At 35.5% G+C, this 16,253-nt stretch overlaps 1 protein-coding gene across 1 annotated transcript in view; it reads left to right on the top strand.

Moving 5' to 3' along the window:
• ASCC3 (activating signal cointegrator 1 complex subunit 3) overlaps positions 1-16,253 on the top strand; it is a 234,016-nt gene that overhangs the window by 12,009 nt on the left and 205,754 nt on the right. The window contains exons 5-8 of the mRNA XM_007421586.4: positions 7,383-7,503; positions 8,352-8,559; positions 9,673-9,814; positions 11,565-11,690. Of these exons, the coding sequence (XP_007421648.2) occupies positions 7,383-7,503; positions 8,352-8,559; positions 9,673-9,814; positions 11,565-11,690 (597 nt within the window). The remainder of the gene's footprint in view (positions 1-7,382; positions 7,504-8,351; positions 8,560-9,672; positions 9,815-11,564; positions 11,691-16,253) is intronic.

Raw genomic sequence — 16,253 nt, 5'->3', positions numbered from 1 at the left:
CCTGCCTGCTAGATATTGAACAAGGTCACTACCAACAGTAATAAAATACATTACTAAAAACAGAACAACCAGTTACAGCTAATTCTATTTACATATCAGTTTAAGTGCCAAATATCTGTCTGAAAATGATTTTGTTTGTCAGGTTGGCTACTTTGTGTTGTGAAAATGTTTTCTAATGATAAAAGGAAAAAGAGGATAACTTTTCCTCTAACTTTACTCTTTGGCTCAGTTAATACTATATGTGGAAGCTTGTATTTGTGTATTATTTCCTTTGTTATTCTTGGGTAAAAGACTTGAATGTCCTATGAGAGATCACAGCTCTCTGGCACAACTATATCTAAATTATGTAGGTGACAGGCTCAATATCCTGTTCTTTTGTTGTTGGGGGAATCAATCCTTTTTCTCAACTACAGATATGTTACTATAGCACCCTCTGCTGGAACAGTGTGCTAAATTGATACAAGTTCTGTTTGCAAAAAAGAGAAAAAAAGTTTTCAAGTGTCTGTTAGTCTCCATGGCCTCTTAGTCTGAACTACTGTGACACACATGATGTTTTTACATGCAAGATTTCAAAAGACCTTTTTACCACCACCTCTCCACCTGCATGCTGATGTTGAGCTTCCTGTTGAATTTCTCAGACAAACTACAACGTCTGTGTTTGGATTTTGGTTTTGCTTTAAAAATCCTTGGGAGAAAATATACATGCAGCTGGGCTGGTTTGCATGCAGCTCTCACTGATTTGATGTTTATGTGTTAGGTATTTTATCTGCTATTTTTAGTTTAAATGGGTAGCCCTGGGAAAACTTTATTTTGAACATTAGTACATAACATCTTTAAAAAATGAGTGGGCAACTGCAAAGCGTCAGATGTGGGTGTGCTTGCCCCCCCACTTCTGCTCAGCCAGGGGGTGGAATTAACGCATCTTGGTTATTCCAGTTGCAATCTTGTTATACATGAACTAGGAATCACGGGCAAATATTTAGGCAATTGCTAAAACTAGTTGCTTCAAGAAGTGGAATATAAATTAGGCTTGTTGAACAAACCTGTGTATGAAACAAGCCAAGAATTACGTAAAAAGAAAATGCATTATACAGTAACTTCTTCCTCCACTTAGTTATGGGGGAAGAGCAGAGAGTTGGACATGGAGTATTCCACAGTAGCTTACAGAAGCTCGTGCCAATACAGTATGGCTAAATGGTGAGTTACTTCTAAATGTGAGCCAGACCACTGCAAAATGTAATCTGACATATAATATGACAGTGCCTTGATTTGGAAAATTGAGTTGCTACTCCGTGGTTGAAGCAAGCTGATTTGATCCATTCATTCTGTCAGAAATGGGCCTCATGCTTTAAAGCCACTTTTAGCATTCAGATCAAAGCAGCATAGCCCCATTTCAATATTAACATGCTCTTTGAAGCTCCAAACAGCTGTAGTTCAATGCTGTTTTTAAAAGTATTGAGGTGCCTCATCTTACCTTTTCCATTTATATTCTTTAATTAGCTTTTTCTGCAATACTACACAGTCCAGGAACTCAAATTAATTGCCTCTGGCATTGGTGGGACCATCTTCAACATACCTTCAAAGTATATTAATTGAGAGACTACAGTAACCCTTATAGAATCCATCCCTGAAAGAAAAGGCAATCCAGTGCCCTCCAACTGTTTTGGGGACTTTTTAAATCTTTTGCTGCTGTAGGTTGAAATTCAAATTAAGTATGTGGAAGGTCCCGGTTTGCGTAGTTGTACTTTATAGCATTAAGCACAAACTATTTTTCATTCTTCGCTTGAGTACAATTCTCAGGTGGTGTTACGCACACTCACTCTGAATTGCAGCTAATTCTTCATGTTTTCCAATTGTGCTGCCTGGTGACATGTTCTAAAATCTCTTACTGCAATGATTTCCATTTAGTTTTCTCTTTGCTCAATTGTTTCAATTAGCAGTTTCCATGTCCTGCTGCATGTACAATATATCGAGTCCATATAGTAGTTAAATTTTTGCATTTGGGCCTGGATGGAGGGGACTTACGTTTGTGTTCATTTGACTACAGAGCTAATCTGTATCCAAGATGTTTACTAGTAGATGCAGATTTTTCTTTTGCCCATCACTGTATTGGGAGATGAGTAATTCTTTGTCCTTTAGAAAGTGGGAGTTTCAAGAGTTTATATGAGATGCTTTCCGTTCAACCTAACATGTCTCTTCTGAGTGTTTTGAATTTGGGTTCCTGAACAGTGGGGACTAATATGCTTTTGGACACTTACCAATTTATTTTTTATTAAAACAAACAAACAGAAGACATCAACATTGTGTTTAATTCCAAAAAGTTTCAAGAAATGTGACATCCAGAAATGAATGTACCTTGTTGTTAAGCATCTCTTTTAAATGGAAAATTAAAAGCACCTCTCTTCACAGTCTTTCTGTATTCTTTATTAAGCACAAAAATGCATAAAAATCTAGCATGTGCTTTTGTTTACAGTAGCAGGAAAATTGGGTTTTAATTGTTGCAAACCAGATGCTTCTGAATCTTCCTTTCCAGTCCACCCATGCTCCCTGCTTGGCACATTGTCTCAAACGGCATCCAAGACTTAGCTTTTCCGTATTAGCTGCTGCCCTTTCGCGCTCTCTCTGGATGAATCAACATCCAAGTCTCCCAGATGCCTTCCAGCTGCTGCTTTTCTTCTTTGCTGAAATTGAACCAAAGTTTGCTTTCAGAGCACTTGGACTGCAGCTGCTTCTTTCCTAGCATGCACAGTGCTTGTGATCTGCTATGTAATCAATTGGTTTCTTTTGAAATGGGGACAACTTTGTCTAAAATTAGATCTTGTAAAACTATTGTAATAATAATAAAAAAATAAACTAGTTTGACTCATAATTTTGTAATGTTTGTAAATGTAATCTAATGAAATTGAGCTCTCATGCTTGTTCAGGACCAATTAAATTGGAGTTGATCCATTTACTTTTGGTTGATACATATATAGTATCTAAACTGAAATTGGTAACAACACATACAGTTCAGTATAATTGCCGTTATTTATAAAACTATAATTAATTGCAGTTTCTTTGTTGAGACACATTTGGATTAGAACCAGTTTTCTTAATGCGTGTTGTGTCTTTTTTGGCATTTTCATCAGTGCATGTGTGTTATAAAGACATAATGATCAAACGGGGATATTTTCCTTGATGGTCTCAAGTAGTTCAGTGTTAAACAATGCTACTAGTACAGGACTGTTCATTTAGATCTAAACAGTCCATATCTATGGAATGGGCCAATTTAGTTGTTCCAATAACTTTAAGTATATAGCGGGGAAATTGCAGCCTAGGATTCTGGCATATGATGTTACTAATAAATTCAGATTTATTATTTACAGGTGTTAGGCTTAAACATCTATCTATAGCCAAGGATAGAAACCTTCTGGTACATATTGGTGAAAACAAGCATACACTGTTTAGTCTGGACTTTTTCTGCTGCTGCTGCTTATCAAACTTTTTCTCCCCTCAACTCTGCCAACATAGAATTTGTTTTGTATGGTATAGCAACCAGTCTCAATTGACTAATTTCCTCTATTACATAATAGCAATTAGATTCAAGAATTTTAGTCTTTCCAAAATCTTAACATTTTGCCAGAACGAATGAAAATGACCATACAGGTAGTCTTCGCTTAACGACCATTCATTGAGTGACCGTTCAAAGTTACAACAGTGCTGAAGTAACTTACGACCTGTCCTCACACTTATGACTGTTGCAGCGCCCCTGTGGTCACCGATTGCGATCTGGTGCTTGGCAACCAGCTCACATGACCTTCCCAGCCAGCTTCCAGCAAGCAAAATCAATGGGAAACTTCATGATTCACTTAATGACCATTGTGATTTGCTTAACAGCAGCTGCAAAAAATGTCATAAAATCGGGTGCAGTCACATGATATTTTGCTTAATGACTGCCCTGCTTAACAACAAATTTTCCAGGCCCTATAGTGGTCATTAAGCGAGGACTACCTGCACTGATAATGGCAGAGATCCAAAATCTTTCAAATGCATTTTGTATGGTTTTGAATTATTCTTGTTCTTTGATTTTAATAACAGAACTTCATACCTCATGAGAAATTAAAAGTCCCCTTACTTTTGAAGTTGTTTTGCCAGCTGTTATTTTGCTTGGTCCTTGATAAAAAAATAAAAGTTCAAGCATCATTTGAATGCTTCATATCCCTGCCTATTTTCTTACATAAAATAAACTTCATAAGAGCAGAGATGAGGAATGTATGACCTTCCAGATTTCTGTGAAATAAAGTATCTAGAGGACCACCAGTATCTTACCCATATTTTGGTCCAGTCTTCCCCAGATTAATGCTGGGACTTTTTCCTAGCCAGCATCTCTACTGGTATACACTATACAAGAAATGGAGTAATAGTAAAGATTTTTTGTTGTAATTATACTGTAATGTGTTTTACATAACACTTCATATTCACTAATCAAAATAGTGTCAAGATACAGTTATAATTACTAGCAGTACTATGAAAATTGCTCTGTTCCCATGTGCTACTCAAGATATTACTATGATTTATTGGAGTGTTGGTAGTTAAGTCATGAGTTAACATATAATTGATAGTAAGATGGTTTTCTGTCACTTGAAAGAATATTTTTGATGCCTTCATATGGAAGAAATGCAAGCTGTGACAATTATAATAACTTTTTAGTATTTCATTGTGGCTTTTTTCATATATATATCTACACACACACACACACACACATATATATATATATATAGAGAGAGAGAGAGAGAGAATAATAGTATCAGTTTTAGAAGAATTGCATCAGCCCCTGTTATATGTAGGATTTTTATATATATACATTTAAAAAGTGGGAATATGTCAAACATATAAAATGCATATAGGAATATGTGCATAGGCATACATACATAAATAGTGACATTCTCATTTTTTTTTACTACATATGAGTATATACTTAGCAGTGTTGTTCAGTTTTTTTTTAATATTACACAAAGATAATCTACTCTTCTTAAGACCAAAAACAAAAAGCCCCCCCTTTTTTCTTTCTCTTGATAATTCTTAAAATGTGAAACTACCCAGATATTATGTCTCTTCCTAGGAATGCAAAATAAGAACCTTGTTGACATTGCATATTAAATTTTATCTTGAGTAAAAGCAGATTTAAGGCACTAATTTATATAATGCTGTAATGTAATTTGGTAGATGGCGTTTAAAGATTATTGACAGACTTTTTCAAAGTTTTAGGAAAAACAGTCAGGTCCAACCTGGCTCAGCATTTTGAAACAAAAGTGTTTAAGCTTAGTTTAGTTAACATTGAGTGAGAATCTGTAAGTTGGCTAGCCATACCTCCTTCACCCAGGAACAGATGTTTTCCAGACAAAACTAAGATTTATTTTTAATGCAGTAATATACGAAGATCTTATTTTTTTAAGCAGAATTTTACTGTTCTTTATTTTGGGAATAAAATATTGAGGAATGAAGACTCTGTCTAATTTAGCATCCACAGAAAACTTGGAGAGTCTACTTGGAGAGTTTACTTGGGTGATGGTATGGAAATGGTAGGGAGTTATTTCTATTTCTTATTTATGCTAACAACTCTTGCTGCAAGAGAAGTCTCTTTTTCTCTTCCAATCCATCTGCAGAACATTTTGATTATAAGTGGCAAAATCTTGTGAGATGTTGGCATTCCTTTTAATTTAGTGCCAGCACAAGGGACCAGTTCCAGTACCCAAACAGGACAATGATCCCCCAGCCACAAATTGGTAACCATTGTTCTAAGCTTTTAGCATCTATTTCTTAAACTAAAACAGTAGTTCTCAACCTCCAATCCAGAAATTACTGTTAGTTTGTGAAAGTACTATTAGTATGGAATAAAATAAAATAAAAATAAATAAAAATACATTTTTGGAAAATCAAAGTCTTGCAAAAGATTTCAGCCAGAAACTCTAAACACTTGGGAGATTTGACAATTTTGCAAGATTTCAGCCATTAAAAAAATTATGTGGTTTATGTGGTAGTCTTCAAAGGTTCTTGATAAGAATATAGTGGTTTGCATTTAAAAAAAAAATTGGTAACTGATGGACTAAAGAACTGGTTTGAGCTTATGTGGTAAGGAATTGGCCAAACAAGACACAGGAACAAGAATTAGTTACATCAGAGAGACAATATCGGAAAAGATTCTTGGAGGTGGAGTAAGCAGGTGAATAGCATTATTGTTGCTGGTTTGTGAGGAGGAGAAAATGACTAGATTTTGTTTTCTTCTTGATAGAGACTTCTAAAAATATCACTGATTCTTTTAGTAAGTTTTCTTTTTTGGAATTTTTGGAATTTGTGTGTGTGTGCATGTGTGTAAAATTGGTCTTTAAATTCTGGTTCTCAATGTTCTTTTAACATCTCTTTTTAAAGATATATCAAGATCTCATGGATTAATATATTCTCATTATTATACTGATGTTTTTAACTCTGTTCACCGTCCAGGGTCGCCCTGACAAGATGGGTGGCCATATCCTATACATCAAATTAAATAAACAAACAATGCCCTGTCTTTCTTAGTGCCCTCCAGAAACATCTGTCAAGCCAACTGTCCCTCTAATTTCATATAATTTCTGAAAATAAAGCATTTATCCGAAACTGTTCAGTTACTTTTTATTTGCCTGAATCATTTGTAGTTTGTGTGTATGTGTGTATATATGTATATATAAATAAATGGAGAGCACTTACTGAATCATTCTATAGGATATATGGCTGGGTCTCTTCTTGCAAGTGATAGCAGAGGATATTACAGTGCACTGTGTAGCAAATTGTGTATGGCAATATTTCTAACTGAATTGTAAACTGTTGTGTATTTCCTATTAAGTTTGCAATTTCTTATAAATTAGTTTTCTGCTGTTCAGCAAGTATGACTGATAGTATGATAATTTATTTTTTGAAATAACGACTTGATTAATTTAAATTTATCTCTCAGTGCTTATAAAACTGGTGTGAACTTGGGCTTCCATATGTGGGTCATGTTCTGAATTGGATTCTGCATAATATCCCTCATAGGCAATAATTTTTGACAGTGTTAATAGCAGTAGCTGTCTGCTCAGTGCATTCATGCTGCTTGATGCTGAAATGAATCTATATAAATATAAGAAAATGGGCTCTCTTAATCAGCTCTTGATTCTAAGTAGGTCATCCCCTAATGTCTCTAGTAGAATTTTATACTATCTTCATGTGCATGGAGCTCCCTATATAATAGCAAGTAGGAGAAACTCTACACATTTTTCAGTTGTTGAGCATAGTGGCTTCAAATTGTGAATATGAAGACTTTTGTGAATGGATTGTATCAACAAAAATGATAAAATCACAATTTTCTTTTCTTTTCCCCTCATGTTCAGTTGTTTGAATTACTAGGACCTGAAGGATTTGAATTAATAGAAAAGCTCCTGCAGAACAGAAATACCATTGTGGAGAGATCTTTCTCTGGGCCAAATGATTATAAGCTACAATCTTTACAAGGTAAGTATCAATACACAAGACTTTACAAAGTTGCATAGCTTATGTCTTTCTTTAAAAAAAATATATATATATAGTGAAATTAGTAAACAAAAATTTTTAAAATGCATAGTTAATTTCTTCCTTAAAGAATTAAAAAACACACCTTTTTGAGATGTGTTTTTTAAAAAACAGGTGAGCATGATTGTGGATATAGTTTGATTTCATTTTTCTTTGGGAGATGATCCATCAAAATGCCCCAAACACTCAGAATCTATGATAATGGTATTTGCCTTATACCAATGTTTCGGAATAGTCAAGTTTAAAAAATATCATGCACTGATATCTTTTTCTATATAAAAGAATTGTATTTGTGAGATGGGCAGCTATATACATTTGATAAATAAATAATAAAAACTTGTATTGTAAGTAAAGATTAGACAACAAAATAAAACATCTTCCAAAGTTACAGACCTTCATACAAAAATTGAATTAAGTATTTAATAGGCTGAATTGAAGTTAGCTGAACTTCATTTGAAGTTGAAATCTGCAAGGATAGGTGGGGGAATGAACTCTCAGTGCATTAGTTTAGGGAATAAAGTTTTGCCAAATATTTTATAGAAAGTAGCTTTGCTCTTCTATATCTGCTTCCTTTTTCAGGGTCAGACTATATTCTGATAAAAGGATCTCCTTGTTTCTATGCTATTTTGTACAAGGAAATCTGAAATACAATTGGTATATTAATTTTTTCCAAGATTTTAGTCAATTTTAAATACTTCGTAAAACAACTTTAAGCCTTCATAGTCTTGTTCAGAACCAAGAGTGCAGAGAACAGGAATCTATAAATAGCTGGGTGTGTTTCCATGTTGTAGAACACTGCAGAAAATTTACAGGAGAAAATTCTAAGCCCAATTATGGCTGCCAAGTCACCATTCAGTCTGAACAAGAGAAGCAGCTAATGAAACTATATCGCCGTGAAGAAAAACGAAATGCCAGGCGAGAAAAACGAACTGGGGATGAAGGAGAAGTTCTTGTTGATATGGGAATCTCCTTTGATCCAAAGGAGCTACGGATACAAAGGTAAGAAATGCCATTGTAATGCTATCCTTGATGTTTGCCAAGCATTTACTTTCCCTTGATTTAGCTCTAGCAATGAGAAAGTTCCAACTTGAAGTCAAATTTTGATAAAACTACAGACTATTTCTCGGGGTGGGAAATGTTTCTCCAAAATATTCCATACAGATTCCAAATTGCTGTTGTATAATGGAGTGGTGGGAAAACACAGAGAGGTGCACATTAAGCTATACTGTGGTTTGCCTGGTTTTGACTTAGCATATCCTACGAACCCAGCCATTGTGACATGGTTTATGGCTTAATGCGTATATGTACCTGGTCAGTGCCAAAATGGAAGGTATGCAACCACATACCTTGGTGGCCTTTGAAAATGCTACATGGGGGCAGAAAACCTCTACTTCTGGTAGGAAATGGGATATTCTGAAAGGTATGAATGGATGGTTGGTTTGAATGATTGCTCATTAACTCTTTTTTAATCTTTTGAAAAATAATGTAACTTATGTTTAGGGGGAGTACAATAAGCACACTAACACTCTCCCTTCATGTAATCCTCCTTTATACTAGAGACGTATAATAGAAAGGATTGAGGAAATTATCTATGAGAACTTTCCACATTAATGGAAAAGACTTTCCACCCTGATTTTTCAGGGTCTTCAGTCATGTGACAACTGTCATCAATTCAAGCATTTCTGCCATAGACATGAATCCTCTATGCATGGATAGGGAAGGAACTACAGTAGTGCTATTGTCCTCACTCCCATCACATATATGTAGAATGTTTATAATATCCCAAGAGGCTGTTTTTGAACATTCAACATATAACTATGCATAATTATATAGGTTTTTGTTAGTCTGAAGATGATAGGTGAGAATTGTTCCCCATTTCTACTTCCCTAAAAGCAGCCATTATGAATAATGTTAATGTGTGCAAAGACTTATTTGCTAAACCAAGGAGTGTTTGAAATGCAAGACTGCCCTCATGCCCAATAGAAAACTCCCTAACCCTAATGTTGAATTTGTTTAGTATTTATAACAATTGCCATGATATCACTGCATTCTCTGTTGAGTTCCTATATGCTACACTTTTGATTGTCACTGGTTTTCCTTTTGTGATTACAGAGAACAAGCACTTTTGAATGCTCGCACAATGCCAGTTTTAAACAGACAGCGAGACATGGAATTTGAAAAAATTCATTACCCGCATGTTTATGACTCACAAGCCGAAGCTAGGAAAACATCAGCTTTTATTGGGGGATCAAAGGTATGCCTTTGGAGCTTCCTTCTGAATAATGAATTTAAGTGAGCTTCCTTAGAATAGTTTAAAACAGTATATTCTTACTCTGAGGAAGTAATTTTTGTTCCCACTGCTTTTTCCTCCCCTTTTGATAGGTACTTGCATATTTTCTCATAATGGTGAGAAATGTCAATCACTTGGCCCTAAAGATATCTTAAAGAATTCACTGCCATTAGTTCCATGAAATGGTTTGGGGGCTTGGGTGACTTTTACTATATTCAGCTGTTTCTGTCTTGAAATATTGAATCCTTTTATTGGCAAGAACATATATTAATGGACCACCCAGGGGGTGAAAGATGTTACTTCGAGTTATAAATTAGATCTGCTCTTGAATAGAACTGTATTGTTCCTATCCATTCTCAAGTTACAGAATGTTAGGTATTCTCAGCTGAAATAATGGAAAAATGAATTTATTCATTTGTTACAAATCTCTAGGCCATAGATTTAGAATTTCATGTTGCATATTAGTTAGGAATCTAAAAAAGTCTTAATTAGATGGTAAAGCAAGCCATAACACCTGCCTTTTGTATTCCTGATTGTTTCATCATGATTAGGAGACTGGGAACATATCCAGACTTCCCTACATTCATTATAGTCCCCTTTTCTTTCTTTTGCATGATGTTTATCTAACCCTCCACATTTGCTTTAACCATGGTGTAATATTTATCTGTGTTATAATGCTGATTATATTAGTGTTGAATTAAGTGTTGAAGCTGGTTTGCAAACTTTGTTTTACTCATTGGTGCAGATGTTTCTTTATTATGGTACAGTATGAAGGGCAAGGGGGAAAAAACCATGTTCAATAAAAGGAGGAGGAAGACAAGGAACTTGAGAGACTCATTTTATTCAAAAGCTTTGGGAAGTACTCCAATACTTTGCTGAGCAGTCCCTCTGATCTTCTGTATTTAAATAAGCTTGCAGCCACATCACTGAAATTATTGGTTGGTCTGGGGAAAGATGTCCCTCTCTGATCACATATCTTAGCATTCTGTTGACAGGTCAAATAATGTCTTGAAGCAAACAATACAAAACATGCAGCCTTATTCTTACCAATATTTGATTGGATAACTTAAAACAGTTTTCTGCACCCAGTGTCCCTCCAGATGTCTTAGGACTGCTAAGTCTTAAAATTCCCTGCTGTTGTGTCTTTTCTGGGAGTTACAGTCTCTGGCTTGTATAGAAGAAGGCTGGTTTTAAAAGCGATCTATAATCTACAATAATATGTTAAAACTGTGTGCAATACAAATGGAACCATACGATTTTTTTTCCCTACAAACAAGCTCATTATTTTCTTGGCTGCTTGCCACAATTTTTCCCACTCCTGAGCAGATAGTGGAAAGACTGTCTTAAATAGTCAAATTTACAAGCAGGAATTTGGCTCTAGTTTCAATAAGCGGAGTACATAATGACATATACTTTCAAATTACTGTATTTCAAAACAATTTTTTGATTTCTGTCTCTTTTTTTTTTAAGAGACATTTTGGATCTTACTGTAGAATTGGGAAATATATCTAAAAGACCAGAAATATTAAGTGGAGTGAGTTAACTTTAATGGAATTCCAAAGACTTGTTCTGTCCATTTTTAGATACCTTTGTTTCAGATTATGTTTAAACTGATTTCTAGTTTGCTAACTGTTTATGGAATGAAATGGATATGTCCAATTCATTACTTTAAACTGCTTTTCCCCCTTCCCTTTCTTCTTTTTAATTTTTACAGATGCTTCTGCCAGAAGCTATTGAGAGAGAGAATAATAAAATGTATGAAGAAGTAAAGATACCTCACAGTGAACCAATGCCAATGGGTTTAGTGGAAAAGCCAGTTTATATAAAGGATTTAGATGAGGTAAGGAGAACTTAACTTCTTAATTTCTGCTCTGAGGCATTTGTAGAAGCTTCAGCATTTTATTGTTCTGCAATATAAATATGGAAACAGCAGTATGGAGATAAAGTAAAATTATTGTTGTTATTATTATTTAAATAATGAATAATTAAATTTATTTTATAATAATTACATTTCTTTTAATTTAAATATTTTTTAAAAACAATTCATAAACATTATATGTTGCTTAGAAATAATGCTCATAGTAGATACAATGGAACCTCGGGTTACGAACACTTCTGTTAACGAACTTTTCGGGTTACGACCAGTTCCAGCCGCAAAATTTTGCCTCAGTTTGCGAACTCCGCCTCAGGGTACAAACAGGATATGCGGCCATTTTCCCTCCCGTGACATGGTCCGCGGCCATTTTTCCGCCCCTGACACGTGGTCCGCAGCCATTTTCCGCCCCTGACACGTGGTCGTAGGGAGGGGGACTCTCCCTCCAAGCAATAGCCGCCTCCTTGTCCTCCACGCCAGAACGGATTAACGGTAATTACATTGAACCTTATGGGGAAATTTGCTTCAGGTTGCGACCAATTTGGGCTGCGACCAGAGTCACGGAACGAATTAAATTCGTAACCCGAGGTACCACTGTATATCATATCCAAGATGGAAAATATTGGATGAAAATGCACAAAAGTTTTGTAGGCCAAAAGTGACAACATTGAGACTGTAAGCTCCTGTATGCCCTCCTGAATTTTCCTCTCTGTACTGCTTTGTCACCCTGTAATCACACTAGGAAAGAGGATATGTGAACTCCCTTTTTTGTCATGGGGGGGCAGCTGAAGAGGTCACATGCGACCTTTTCAGGATTGGAAATAATGTACAAATTTGTTTCTCTTTAGCTAAAAACCTTGACCTGTCCTACATGGTTAGATTCAGGTAGTCCTTGTTAAATGTCCACTTGTTCAGCGACCGTTTGAAGTTATAATGGCACTGAATGAGTGGTACTTACAATCGGTCCTTGAAGTTCCAGCTGTCCCAGTACCCCCACAGTCACATGATCCAATCTGGGCGCTTGCCAACTGGCTTGCATTTATGATAGTTGCAATGTCTTGTGGTCATGTGATTGCCATTTCCAGCCTTCCCTGCCAGCTTCCCACAAGCAAGGTCAGAGGGGAAGTCGGCAGGGAAGGTCACAAGTCACTCCGGTAAGTCACTCACACACTCCCCCGCCCTGGCCCCGCCGTTCTCACACTGTGCCTCGCAGCCACCCCGCACCCTCATCCACCCAGCAGCAGCCACTTACCTGCCTGCTGGCCTGCTTGCAAGCCACCTGGGGCTCACTTAATGACCCATGATCCTCACTTAACAATGGCAATGGGGACTGCCAGGATTGCCATCACTAAGCAAAGTGGTCATGTGATGTTGCAAGTTAGGACTGCATTGCTTAGTAACAGAAATCCTGGTAGCCCCTGTTGCTGTCATTAATATTTATATTTATTTATAAAATAAAATGTCCTTGGATATATACATGCTAATTGTTTGAAACCTTGTTTTCTTGGCTCATTCAGCCTGAAAAATATTCAAAATTCTTATGTAGTACTTTCAAGTGGTGGTACCTGATAGATAGATAGATAGATAGATAGATAGATAGATAGATAGATAGATAGATAGATAGATAGATATTTATTTATTTATTTATTTTACTTCAAAAGTTGCATTGCAAACTGACATTAAAATAATACATCTTGTGTCCCAGTTTCTTACTTAGTTGAGTTGCCAGATGTTTTCCAAATATGGTGTTAGATATTACCAGACAGGATTGTGGAGAAAAATATGCTCAAATTCTAATTTTAGCTGTTTTCTGTTTGGAAGATGTTTTTGAAAATATTAACCTAACATTAGGCTATTTTAAATGTGAGGGGCAATACCTTTTATAAGTAATACTAAGGTCAATTTTCTTCAGCTTGGTGTCTTTCAGATGAGTTGGTGTACAGCTCCTATCATACCGTAGCAGTATATTGGGGTATATGTATAGCATACACTCTACTTATGGATAACTTTACACAGATATTATTCCTATGAATAAATAATGCACACACCTTTTATCCCATTTATAGTACTTTTTGAACAATATAGGCAGCAAAAATGCATGGATTAGAACACTATTGCATAAATAATCTCAGAAAAAATGCATGAAACATGTTTTCGGAACAAAATTGTACAAACATCCTATCAAATATTAAGTAAAGGCGGAGGAAGCATAATTTCTGTTAATATATTAATTTAATGTTCTAAACACAAGCAAAAGAAAGAAAGATATAGTGACATATTTGCCATAGAGTATTCATAGCTTTCTAAAGTTGTAATTTTGTTGAGGACAGTCTTAATGTAAACTATTTTCAAAATAGATAAGAATCTCTATTTCTATATCAGACACAAATCTAATTTTCTAACTTCTGTATCCACAAGTAGCTGCATTCACATAAATCACACAGTGACAAGATTTTTAAAACCATGGTTTATTGAACAAGCCATTGTGGCCTGGCTGTCACAGAATACTATATCATAATGGATAGATTTGCATATCATAACAAGCCAAAAGCAAACAAATCCTCTGGAACAGTGCAGTTGTGCAACATGATCCGTTAAATCGCTCCTAATTATGTGCATATTAGAGCAGAGCAGTGAGAGGGTAGTTCATGTTCCTGAAGGCAGTATACCTTACAGCGGCCATCTGTCACTAATGTATATAGGAATTATATGGGGGTCTCTTGAGCAAGTCTAGTGTAGAAATTAAGAAATAATCAGCATTAGTGACTATAGAGAATTTCCTTGTGTATTTTATTTAAGAAAAGCATCAGTTATATAGACTTTAAATAAACCAGTTAAGAAGGCCTTGCTGATAGAATCTGTGGGTTAAAAATCATCTACATTGATTTTAGCCATGATATTAATTACCAAGCAGAAAGCCTCAATTTAAATTATTGATTTTAATCAACCCTTTTATCTGTACGTCAGTTAGACACAAAAGGTACACTGCATGATTTATTCAGCTGAATAAGGCTTTGGTCTCTTCTTCCCATGTTGATATAATAGCACAACAACAAAAAAGGTATAACTAAACTTTTGTTTAGAATCTTTTCATTTTAAAATATATTTTAAAATATCATTTTATAAAATAGTTCAGGAATAGTAAATATAGAATATCTAATATATAAATCTTTTGGAATTTCTTGTCATAGTGGAGATGCTTGAAACAATGCCCTAGACCATGTTTTTGTGGAGAAATCCTTGGAACAGAAATTTCTCTACAGCTGAGAAATCAATCTGAAGATTTAATTTTCTGGCCATTTCCCACCTTTGCTAAAAAGACCAACTCCATCCTTCGCTTCCTTCTCCCAAATCTGTATCCAGCTGGTCACTTTATAGGCATTACAAATTTTAAGTGTAAGGATTGATGCCAGTATATATTTTATCCTCCTATTTCCTCATACTTTTTCACCCTCTTCGTCATGTTTTTTAGACCTGCAGGCAAGGTACTGGGTGTGTGTTTGTGTGTATGTGTGTGTGTGTGTGAGAGAGAGAATGAGTGAGTGTGTGAAGCAGGATTAAAATTCCAGGAAGGAATTAAAGACCAGGGCATAATTCAAAACAGGTAGGTCTCAAATATTGGCAGGATTGTTTTGAACTGAGAGCAGTCTACCATAAAAAAAGGAAGAAGGTGATAGGATGAAGTAGAAACAGAACAACAGAGTCTCTCTAACTCTGTACTTCTCCTTCATTGCTCCCATCACTGGGTTTTGGGGCTTTTTAAAACTGGCATTTTCTGACTTTGGAAATCACTCAGTCTGTGGCCTCTGGATTTTACCAGAGGATTTCACCCCAAAGGTGATAGGTCCAGGATGGAACTCCTGGAGCTGAAGTATAATTGCAAAAGCATTTACAATTGGTGTTCTAATTGTTGTTGTTGCTGTGTCAGACTCCTAGATATCATTCTTCCCTATGGTTCTCTCAATTTATTCTTGAGTTAAACTAGTCACCACATGTTTTTGAATAAGACATACAAGCTGGGTACATAGAATTTATGTAGAAAACTCACCATCTTCTATATATTGCTATAGGTTAGATTTCATGTTTATTGTTTATTGTTGAATACTATCAATAAATTAGGGGCATTTTCAGTTGCATTAGGCTGCATAAGGGCTACACACACTGTGAGGAAACTGTATTTTGTTTTGTGTGCAAGGGAGTAATCTCTACCCATAGTTCAAATGTCATGTTATGCTACAATTTGTTTAACCATGATCTACTAAACAAGCCACAGCCAGCTAAGTTCACACAACATGTTAGGCCATAATGACATAGTGTGATATTTTAACCCAGTTATAGTGTAGAATAACAATTCATATTTAAAGGGTTTGTGCTGATAACAGTTGTGAAAAACTATGAATGACATCTATGTGACACTGTCTTCACAAACTTATTTTGATGCTTAAATTTCCTGAAGTCTAAAACATTGACACTTCATTTTCATTCATTTGAAAAAATGGCTGTATCTTATGAAATTAAATTCATGATTTC

The sequence above is a fragment of the Python bivittatus genome, unplaced genomic scaffold (assembly GCF_059951505.1).
Source record: "Python bivittatus isolate LINGU-HERP-01145 unplaced genomic scaffold, Pbiv_v1 ctg000020_np1212, whole genome shotgun sequence".
NCBI lineage: Eukaryota > Metazoa > Chordata > Lepidosauria > Squamata > Pythonidae > Python > Python bivittatus.
This window is presented reverse-complemented; position numbering and strand designations above follow the sequence as displayed.